The sequence below is a fragment of the Vollenhovia emeryi genome, unplaced genomic scaffold, assembly GCF_000949405.1.
Source record: "Vollenhovia emeryi isolate VEMERY1.0 unplaced genomic scaffold, V.emery_V1.0 DF939142.1, whole genome shotgun sequence".
NCBI classification, from domain to species: Eukaryota; Metazoa; Arthropoda; class Insecta; order Hymenoptera; family Formicidae; genus Vollenhovia; species Vollenhovia emeryi.
Genome location: NW_011967224.1, coordinates 909,324 through 920,518, shown reverse-complemented (window position 1 = coordinate 920,518; position 11,195 = coordinate 909,324). Strand labels below are relative to the sequence as shown.

General features: G+C 48.3%; 2 protein-coding genes across 5 annotated transcripts; one reads left to right on the top strand and one right to left on the bottom strand.

The window, feature by feature from the left end:
• The first annotated feature begins 317 nt into the window (after positions 1–317).
• LOC105566769 (rhotekin-2-like) lies at positions 318–10,160 on the top strand. 4 transcript variants are annotated; one of them, XM_012021040.1, is made up of 8 exons: positions 318–471; positions 7,696–7,886; positions 7,965–8,183; positions 8,313–8,492; positions 8,581–8,675; positions 8,739–8,953; positions 9,039–9,309; positions 9,406–10,160. In XM_012021040.1, the coding sequence occupies exons 1-8, from the start codon at positions 328–330 to the stop codon at positions 9,606–9,608; spliced, it is 1,518 nt and encodes a 505-aa protein (XP_011876430.1). In that variant the 5' UTR covers positions 318–327; the 3' UTR covers positions 9,609–10,160. The 4 variants fall into 4 exon arrangements, with proteins under 4 accessions (XP_011876430.1, XP_011876433.1, XP_011876429.1 ...); XM_012021043.1 differs by lacking the exon at positions 318–471 and adding an exon at positions 1,474–1,534; XM_012021039.1 differs by lacking the exon at positions 318–471 and adding an exon at positions 1,546–2,879.
• Positions 10,161–10,233: 73 nt separating this feature from the next.
• On the bottom strand, positions 10,234–10,974 carry LOC105566768 (HIG1 domain family member 2A, mitochondrial). The gene is made up of 2 exons (XM_012021038.1): positions 10,744–10,974; positions 10,234–10,584 (listed from the first exon to the last, which is right to left on the bottom strand). Exons 1-2 carry the CDS (start codon positions 10,874–10,876, stop codon positions 10,418–10,420), a joined length of 300 nt encoding a protein of 99 aa, XP_011876428.1. The 5' UTR covers positions 10,877–10,974; the 3' UTR covers positions 10,234–10,417.
• Between the last annotated feature and the right edge of the window lie 221 nt (positions 10,975–11,195).

Sequence of the window (11,195 nt, the reverse complement as noted above, 5' to 3'; positions counted from 1 at the left end):
GGATCGTCCCAAAACGTTCATTCACCATGTTACGAGGGACGTGCGCGCGCATTGTTGAGTACCTGTTGCTCCTTATTCTGTTTAAGCCGATTTCCAACGCTACGTGAGCCGAAGCTTAACTCCAACATTTCATAACATTCCGTGAAAGCGCGCGCGTCGCCGAGGCACGAATCGCGCTTGCGCAATCGTGAACTCGCCCGTGCTCTCTTCCGGCGTAGAGACGGTGGTTCCCTGCTGTTCTCGAATCTCGATTCATGAGAACCCGCCGATTCGCGGAGGCGACGCCGCGACGCCACCACCACGCCGGTACGAAATTCGAATGACAAAATGGCGCCGCGGAGGAAGAGCGTTCAAACGTCGCGCAGATCGTTGCACGACGTTTGCTACAAGGAGAACAGTTATCTGTGCCGCCTCAACGACTATCAGACGAGGGTTCGCAGGCGGGAGAGCCTCAGATATGCCAGAACTCAGGTGAGCGCTCGAGCGCGGCGGGTCTGCCCGCGTCCTCGCGACCGGCGCGCGCGCGCGCGCGCGCGCGTGTCCGTTGACTCGCGTTTAAAGGCCACTTTGCGTCGTACCGCGCGATCCTCCTGGCTCGGCGGATCGCGGACTCCGCGAGCGACGACCTGGACCCCGCGGGACTCGCCGCTCCTCGAGAAGCCCGCGGGTCGACGTACGCGCGGTATAAACGGATAGGTTATGATTCTCGAGACGTACCAAGATCCTGAGGAACGTTCTTCAATCGAACCGTAGTGGAGTAACAGAAGTCGTGGTCGTTTGCAAGAGCCGAGGGAGCCGCTTCCTTCGGTGTATCTGACACCCGCGGCGACGGAACTCTACACGTAACAACCCAGTGAGAAATGATTCGTCGATCGACGTCGAATCGACGTCGATTCGACATCATTTCTCACTGGGAATTGCGAGGTCTCCGACGTACGCGTACGTGGCGAATAGTTGCGCGGCGTGGATTCTGAATGAAGTCCAACCGTAGAACGTAAATGCAGTGCTGTACACGCGGAATCGCGTCGTTCTGGCTTCCAGCGCTCCGAGAGTCCCGGCGGTATTCGGCGAAGCGATCGCGATTTACGCCGGCAACGGGTAGACGCCGTCGACGATCACCGACAGCAATTTTACCTCGAAGGAAGAGCAATCGGCGCGGCAACGAACGCGCGACGTTCGATATGCGTTCGCGACGCTTCCGCGAGCGGCGGCGGCGACGGCTATTTCTCATGTAGATAATTGCGCGATAATCGCTCGGGCGCGCGCGCGACGAGACGTAAAAGTCGGCGGATGCTCTCCGCGTGGGCGAGATACTCCCCTCTCCTCCCCTCCCGCCCGCTCGCTCATTCAATCTATTGTCAGAAGCGCCGGTGGTCCTCCCCCCCCTCCCCTCCCTTTCTCTTGCCCGCCCCCGCCGCCACGGATTTGCCGCGTGCGGTGCGTTGGTGCGTAGCGCTGGTGCGTTCTGTTGATGCTTACGCGGTGTCGGATGGTCGAGCGTCATTCAGTCTTGAGTCCGGTACTCCCGGGGACGGTGCGTCTCTCTCTCTCTCTCTTTCTCTCTCGGCTTCTTTCTCTCCCTGTCGCTTTTTCCTTCGCGCGACGCCAGCCAGCACCGCTTCTCGCCGCCCGCGGATTATTTTCGTTCCGCTAATTACGTGTGTGTGCGCGCGCGAGCCCGAGACTCTCTGTCTTCTAGTCCGATCTAGTCGCGCCGCGCGACCGGTTCCGTTTGTCAGAAGCGCCGGTTGTCGTCGACCCTCCGCACGATCGTCCTGGGGAGACCCCCACGTGGCGCGGAGGACGCCCCATTGTTCGGCGAAACGACGACGACGACGATCCGTGAAACCGCAGGAGTGACGACGGGAGGAGGAAGAGGAGGACGTCTCTTCGGTTTTCACGCGATAGCGGCGAAACGCACGACGTGTGGCTGGGCGTAGACCCAACACCGGAAACGGGAAAGAGTAAAAATTGGGCGGCGAAGCCGGGCAGAGCGAGGTAGCGGCGAGGAACGAGAGACGGCGTGTCCTCTCGTTTGTCGCGCCGCGCGGAGGCGCGGTGCCGTCACCGCTTATTTTGTAGCCGGCGGAAAAACGTAGGACGACCGGATCTAAGCCGACACCGCCGTGCGGCGACTCGCGCGTCGCGTCCGCCTTTGAAAGGAGTCGGGAGGTCGAGCCGACGGGGCCCGCGGGTAACGTGACAACAATATTTTCGTCGTCTCGCCCGGAGCTTGGAGGTCAAGGTTCGCGCGGTGCGCGGTCGTGCGCCGATCGGAGCGGGCCAAGTGGACGGCGAGCCTCGGTGGAGAGAGAGACGTCTACCTCCGTCCACCTTGACTCGAATCCTACCAAGGAAAGAGCGGAAGACGACCTTCTTTCTCCTTTGGCATCCGTTCAAGGCGTCGCGGGGATAAAGCGGCCCGAGACTGCTCCGTGCGAAATTGTTCGCCGCCTGACGGCACCGTACCGTGAAATCGTAGTGTCTCTGGAGGAGGCGGAAGCGAGTGATCCCGAGCGACCCATGACCGCGGACCCGCGACGATCATGCACCCTCGAGGTCGGCCGCGAGTCGTCGGGTTCCGAGTAGTCACGGGCCGGTTGGCCGGGGGGTCGACACGCGACTCGAACGACGAGTAGCAACGTAATTCGTGGGAAAGAGAGAAGAAAGGAAGGAAGATGAACTCGTGCTTCCCGCATTTGGCGCTGCTGAATCCGCGGAACGCGAACAAGTCGCGGGACCGGCGCAACGACGAGTGCAACGTCGCGAACGCCGAGGACACCCGGACGCGAACGAGGACCCCAGCGTCGTCGGGGAAGAGCGACGTCTTTCAAGACTTGGACTTGTATTACGTTCGGCAGATCGCACGGAACTCGAAGGTAGGCTCGCGCGACCGAGCCCGGTCTGATTCCGCGAACACCGTTGTCGAGTGTCTCACTGCGAGAGATAGCGCGTTCCCTGGTGGAACGACGTATCACGAGGACATCAAAGCGACGTGGAAATGACGTTATTGTAGCTTCTAAGTAACGATAATAAAGTCATTGTGACGTCATCACGATGTCGTAAGGCGCGATATATTGGCGTAATATTGGGAAATAAATCTCAGGGTGTCCAGCGGTCAGGGAAATCTGGAAAACCGGGAATTGTCAGGGAAAAGTCAGGCATTTTTACGATTTATCTGGAGTTTTTACATCGTCTCGCATTTTTTTCTGAATAATTTAAAGTTCTTAGAAATAAACTTTTCTTCGGCTCTCGGCGCACTAATTTTCTGTTTTGCTAAACATCAATTTATTTATAAGCGAGATCGGTCATTTACATTTTCATCGTCGTGTTATTTTATTTCAATGTGTTCATCCGAGACAAAACTATAAAAAAAAAGGTGAATCACTAAACAGTGCTATCTAAGCGAGGTACTATCCAGCAAATTGCAGACAAAATGCAGACAAAATGCAGTTAAGCAAAACGAAAGCATCATATATGATTGCGTACGGTATCACAAATTGTTCGAATGGTTTGTAATGATATGTTCGTTCCTATTGCACAATGTATTATACATAGATAGTATAATTGCTTTGATGTAAATTTTTACCATTTTTAATTCGGGACTCTTGCTTCGTCATTTAACATTTACTTGATTTACCATAGAGATGTACGCAAATTATGCATCTTAACGAAAGTTGCACCAAACGGTCAGGGAGAAATTAATTCCGGCTGCTGGAAAAGCTGAAAAAGTCAGGGAATTTTTCTCATCGAGTCTGCAAGATTCAGGGGAAGAGATTCTAATATAACCAACATTGGACTAATATTTAGCAATGTTTAGCAATGCCACTAGGGTTGTTTTCTAATCTGACAATTCGGACTTTGCATTGCAATGTCTCCACTCATGGGGCACGTAGGAGAAAAATAGAAACACTTTTATTATGCAAATCGAACCCGAGCTATCGATTGAGCGCACTTGGAAGTTGGTCGGATCAGCTGTTGTTGAGATCCGAAGATCTGAGGGCCCGTCAACTCGCGTATACTCGCGTAAACTACATGGTCGGTCTCATGCGTGCGCTCGGTTCTAGCTATTTGGCGCGAGACACTACCGTGCCTCGTGATTGTCGCATCGGTGAACCAGTGCGATAGACTAGAGCTTACTGGTAAATTTTTTTTGTCATTCTAGCTTACTGCGCTAGTTCACCAGTGCGGCGATAGAAAAGAAGCCTGCTATGAGCTTTGTGTTCCAAGTGGGTTTCTCAAAATGCGCCTTCGTTTACTGATTTTACGGGAGATCCACTGGGGATGACTTGGGCCGAGTCGCGATTATCAATTAATAGAATCGAGTTACGAGGAAACGATATTGCGTTATCTCGTTAAGGCGAACAGGATTATAAATTTTTCGCTGGCTGGGAAGACAGATTGGATTAGGAAGCGCGAATTGTACGGCAATTCTGCCGGCTGAATCGGTCGTCGATTGAGTCGAGATCGGTGCTTGGTCCAAGTCGCTCTTGAAGGTTTAACTCGCGTCAAATTTGTGCGAAGGGGAGTCGAGTTATTGTACGTGAGTGGCCGCCAGCGTTTCCCCGCGTTCGTCGTTCGTATTTTTAGATGTCGCGTGTGGATGTCACGTCGGTTGAGCGCACGGGTGGCAATGTTGAACGAATCTCTCAAATCTCGGTCGAGATCACTGGCGATTCGCGGGTCGATCGGGTCCCCGTGAAAAGCCCGTGGCGTATCAGTATCTTTTGTTACTCGCGTTTGCGTTTACCTGCACAGTCGCTTATCAATTCATTTTGGCGCGCAGCGACTCGACCGCCCGTTGGTCTTACGCGCGAGTTGTACGCGCCTCGCGAAAAGTTTCACGCGTGAAAGGAAGATGAACGCGCGCGGTGACCATTACGGTGCACAACTGCACACGGGGTATTGGATTTCTGGCGACTATTTTCGGCGGACAAGCCGTCGGGAAAGCGCCGGCGACGCGGGAGAAAGCGATATCGAGAGGGAAACACGTAGGGACACGAGGGACAGCGAGGCGACGGGAAGATCGAGGGAAGACCGTGACGAGATTACGTACGAGCGGAACGGGAGGAATGCCTCGCGCTGACGAAGCTTTGTTAACGCCGACGACGCACAAGGTGTATCGCGCGCATCCGGGGAAAAAGTCTCGGGAGAGACGAGCCGAGAGAGGACCGAGCCTGCTGTACACGCGCGCGAATGTGTTACAACGCGTATTTACGTGAACTCACTTGTCGCACGGCGCGCTTCAACGAGTTTCATCAAGACTCGTTACAGCACTGGCGACGCGGAGGTCAGGGATTAAATGTGGCCGCGGTCGCCCTTGCGCCGTTGCAAAATTCCTATCCGAGACTACGCGACGGCGGGATATACGTGGACATATTCCTGATAGAGTTCCGCGCCTCGCGCCGGGCCGCGCCAAGCGTGAGGATGTGTCACGGTAACGCTGGCGGAATACGAAATCGCTCGAATGCGCGCAATGAATCATCTCGCCATTATTGATTTCACTGATGCGTGCGTTATTTTCGGATCATACGCTTCATTCGGGCATCGCGGAAAATTAGCGGACGCGTGCGAAAAGCGACGCGAGCGAGCGAGCGGGAAATCTCGAAGAGGACCGACACTTGACATTTAGTTTTTTACGTAATATACGAGATACACCGAATGCCTCTTACGTAAGAGGTGTACACCGGGCGAGAGAGTATTTAGAAGAAAGTCCCCTATTATGAGACGGGGTCCTAATATGGGATAGCGGGGTTTCCGTTCAATTAATCGGCATCATTTGGTTCCCTCGTGAATATTCATTGCCCTTGGAGCGAAATCTGTTTAGTTGAAAAGTTCTTCGTTAGACGTGCGCGTCGCCGTTGCGAAAACAGATTTGTGAAACTGGACGTCGAAAACCCGCTACACTGATAAAAATTTGAACCTCGTTTTACTGTGAAAATCAGTGGTCATTTTTAATCTTCGAATTGCGCTGTTAAAATAAAAAGTGATTTGTAATTTTACTGCAAAACGTTAAAATTACCATTCAAATGAAATTATGTTTCCGTTAAATATTTTTTCAGTTTACTGTCGGATGTTAAAAATGCATGATTTATGGTGACATTCCCTTTAAGATAGTGAATTTACGGCGCGTACAGCATACTAGGATGATAAAATTCTCTATTGCGCACACTCCACTTTACTGAAATACTGCGATATCACGAACAAAATAGTAAAATCCCATGTCGGACTGTAAATTTACTGTACAGAAGTGAAATTTAAGCACATGTATGAAATGTTATGGATGAACCGGAAGCTAATTTACAAATTATGTGACTAAAACTACCAGATTCAATTAACTTTTCATAATATTCCTGTGTTTTTAATGAAACCAAAGGGAAAAAAAATGCAAATTTTATGTAAAAACTCGTGAAAATTCAGGCAAATTTACCAAGAAATAAGTAAAATTCCTTTGTAAATTCGCATTGATTTTTATCAGTGTAGCTCATATCCGGAACTTAACTCATAATAGGCGACCTTCCTTTATAAGAACGGAAAAGAGTTGGAGAAATAGACGCGCGACTCTTTCGAGGGCGTTTCGTAGGGTCGAATGCGATCTCGTGCGAGCCTACAATAAAGCGGCAGCCACGGATCGATATCCCTTGATGTTAGCGTGGTCTCCCGAGGGGTAGGAAGGAGGAGCACAAGCGAGCCAATTTGTCGAGGTGAACGTCACCCCCTCGTGCATTCGCCCACTTCCCCGAAGAGCCGTTATTTCAGTCCGTTTCTGCGTTCTGCTAGCAGGCTACCTCGCGAGAGCCGCGCCGATTTATTTACGCTTTCGCGAAGTTTGTTTCTCGCCTTCGAGTGGAGCTTCCATTCACCTGGCCCCCGCGTATCGCGCCGCGCGCGACCGGCTAACGTAAACGCGACCGAGCTGCGCTTTTTACATGTCCAAGTCTCAAAAACGGACGAGCGAGAAGACCACGTTCTCCCAGGTTGCTGTTTATTTTATATACTTGTATACCTGTGTATGTGTGTATGTACTTGTGTGTACCTGCGTAGCGTTACGACTCGTGAGAGCTCTACGATTCCGCGACGGAGTTTTCGAACCAGTACATTTTACAAGTCGGGTTTTACAAGTTTACGGATATCTCAGGGGGACTCGTAAAACGATTCGTCCGCAAAATGTGTAAGACGTTTCGTTAGGTGTGTAACCCGATGCCCTGAACGCGTGATGAGGCCACGTGCTGGCCAGCCAGTCGTTTTATCGCTGACGCTTCGATTTTTCTCCGATCGTAATTATCGGTCGCTCCGTCGTTTCTTTTTTTACATCTGTATATTCAGCACCCGCGCGGACACCGGTGCGAGGTGATTACGCTTCCTGCGATCATATACGAGTATGCGAGTAGGTCCTTGAATAGCTTCTGTTTAAACTTGGACGATTATTCCGACGAGGATTTTCGGGCCGACGACGCGCGAAGTCGATTTAGCTAGAAACGCTAAAGCCTAGTCTACAATGTGCTTTTTGCGATTAGAAACACTCTATTTTGTGTAGGCAAATCAATACGCTTAAAAAATGTATCGATATTGTACGACTGTACAATTGATCAACTTGCAGAAATTTTGTTAAACGTATTTTTATTGGCCACAAAGTAGAATGTTTCTAGAGCACATTGTAGATCGGGCATAAAGGCTGAATTATGTATGTTGCAGGAGCATGACCTCGAGCAGAAGATCGAGGTGGAGATCAAGATGAGAGAGGGCTCGGCGAGACTTCTGGCAGCCGCGAAGCATCGCGCCCAGAGCCTGGAAGCCGCCAAGGCGTTGCTCACGTCCAACGAGAGGATGTCGGTCTACATGGCCGAGTTGCACAGCCGCCGTCACGAATCTGTTAAACAATCATGGTTCGTTTGTGCGCGTGTGGAGATAACGAGAGGAGAAATCTTTGTGCGTATCGTCTAACGGTAATTGCTCGTTTTCAGCACTTCTGGAAGTACCAGAAGCACAGGCAAATTGTCGATCTCGGATCTTAGGATACCGTTAATGTGGAGAGACTCCGATCACTTCAAGAATCGCGGCGACCATCGTCGGTTCGCCGTATTCTGCTTGGCACGACTGGGCACGGAAATCCACGACACCTCCTTGCTGTGTCCCATCGACAGAGCTCATACGGATCTCAGTTTTCCCGACGTGTTAATATTGTAAGTCCCGACGCTTATCGTCCTCGTGTCAGACTCTGCTTCAGGCGAGAGCAAATATTTGTAATCGTACTGAAAGTATGTACACAGCGATCTCGTTTGTGAATTGTAAATTTTCGTATCTGCTTCCAGCAATAATGTGCCAGCCGAATTTGAGTTAGTCTTAGAAATCTACAGTCATGTTTTGCAAGAGGACTTGAGTATCGCCAGCACGCCGAGAAGAATCAAAAAGACCATTCACTCGTCGATCTCGAAAACTGTGGGCAAGAAGCTCGCCGCTTCGCTTCGTGATGAATTCGGTTCCGCCAAATCGTGAGTCTCTCCTCTCATGAATATGTAAATTAACCGAGTCTCCACCCACATGGCATTTGCAATTATATTTTACGTACTCTCTTTTCAGCGGACCGCACTTTGATTTGGTAGCTCGCGCAAAACTGACCTTGGACGACACGGACGACAACACACACACGCACGACCTTCTTATTAATAGCGTTGGTAAGTTGCGCGAGAAACCTGTGGCGTACTTCGAAATACTTACACGACAATTGTTTCCTTCAGAGAACAAGTATCACTCTTTACCGCTTTTCGGTCACTTTTGCTGCCGATTGGCGGTGCAGCCAGAATGCATCAATAAGGACATGTGCATTGGCAATCTGAAAGTAGATAGTCAGGATCATTGGGCACGCCTGCAAGGATTTTGTTTAAAAATATGGGAATCAAAGAAGCACGCGGAGGAAAGTCAAAATCCGGAACACATGGTACCCGTTAACAAAGTTGGTATCTGTTGTATGTACACGTAGACATAAAATGCTTACAAAATTGCTTTATTTAAATTATGTTTCTTTATCTGTTTTCTAGAGAACAATCGTTCAACCGTCCAAAACTTCCGGCAAAGAACTTTTGGTCAATAATTCTGGGAACGGCATGGAAAAACTGTTGCCGATTAAATTTGAATCAAAGGAGGAAGCTCAAAAATGGTCGAGGCTTTTGTTGGCGCACATTAATGACCATTCGAGGTGGAAACATGCTGTGGAAGTACTTCAAAGGGTGTCCAACATTGAAAGCACGAGAAATTCCTTTATCAGTAATAAAAGACAGGGCTCCTTGTACGACGAGACACCTTTGATAGGTAAACGTGCACAAGTAATCGTGTAACTTCAAGTTATAAAATTTAATAAACGCCACTTTAGAAAAGTAGATTGTTAATTAATTTTTTTCGTTGCAGAATCAATCCCATCGGATTACACTTCCGCGAGACCTACTGTACAAACGATCTTTGATCTCACACCTAGTACTAGTCTAAGCAGTTGTAGTTCCACGAATAGCCTAGCGAGCTTACGTTCACGTTCATTGAGTATCAGCGGCGTGTTTAAGCATGGTGCCATTTCTTTAAAGCCCCACCTGGCTCCTGCTAATAAAAAGGCGTAACGACTTTGTAGTTCTTTACGAAGAATCTATTGTACAAATGTCGAGGACTATTGATGAGTATGGCTAAATATTTTTTAACTTGGATATTGATGTGTATATTTAATTGGTAATTGAGATCGAAGAAAGATTAATTGATTATAATTAACCGAGGAGACTTGTAGGGAAGATTTTAATTCGGTTGAAAGTGTAATGTGTATCGATTTATTAATTCGATTTGTATGGAGTTTTTTTTATATAGGGTTACACAGTACAAAGGATATTGATTAATTTCTCTTCTTTTCTACTTTTATAATGCGAAATTTTGTATAATCGCTAAAAGTACAAGGACAGCCCTATTGTATAATGAGTTTATAAGTTGTTAGAAAATACATAGGAGCATTGCAATATTTAGTACGGCTGTAAGAAGATATTAATATAGATTTATATATAATATATATATTTAATATAATAAAAATATATGACTGCATGCATATATTTGCCGGAACACAATTTGCCTTTTTAAAAACCCTGTAATTTCTGTACACACAATTTGAAAGAAAAAATTTTAATTGATTGAAACGTTACTTGTGTGTTATATTGGAGTGACGAGATTAAGGAGATTTTAAATGAAGATATCTGCTTACAATTTGCATCGGTTGTAGATATTTCATTTTGAGTATCAATTTATATACATTTTCCACAACATACGCTAGGGTAATTTATATTAAATTAAATGGAAAAAAATTGTATTCATTCACATTAGGTACATCGTACGCGACAATAACAAGTAGCGTAGCTCATATACTACAAGGGATACTTAAATCTATGAATCAATCTCTACTTGACTTTTGCAGAAACATAAATCCTACAACCATGCAAATAACAGTAAACGACTGCGCAGCAACACGAGCGCGCATCATCTGCTGTTGCCTCTTTACGTTGCCCGTGTAAAGGTTGACAAGTCCAATAGTCAGAGCTGCTGTAGTCGCTAGCGTTCCTGGAAATGCAAATACATGGAAAATAATGTCTCCTGTCAAGGAACAGTTTCTCCTATTTCTTATCCCTCTTCCCGGGCTGCGTCGCCGCATTTCTCGTCACAGATCGGGAAGATTTCGTATAAGTTCTATCTCGGCTCGCGGAACATAGGTTAGTTTACCTATCGGCACGAGCGGATTCTCCATCGATTTACGCTTCGCCCTCTGCAATATCGTCTCGTTAACATAAATGTTGTCCAGATCTTCCCGTATCTTCACCCAGTCCAATTCGTCATCCGGTTTTGTGCCTGCCATCGTTTAGCAAAAAAGATTCGGGGTCTCACATCACAAACTGCGTTAATGGCACCGAGCTGACGTCCACTGACGTCAGAATGGTCACAGTCAGACACCACGTGCAAAAAGAGTTTCCCGCGTTTCCCGCGTGTCGCGGTCAGTGATGCAAACTTCGCATCTCTGCACGGCTGCCGTACGCGTGGAGAGGATAAGGTGGGGATAGTTTTTTCCAGCAACTAAAATTCCGATAATTTCAAACTTCAAATCGCGAAAATCGAGAATCTCGAAAACTGGCAAAGTTATATCAGGAAAACATGATCGACAAAGAGGAACTATCTAA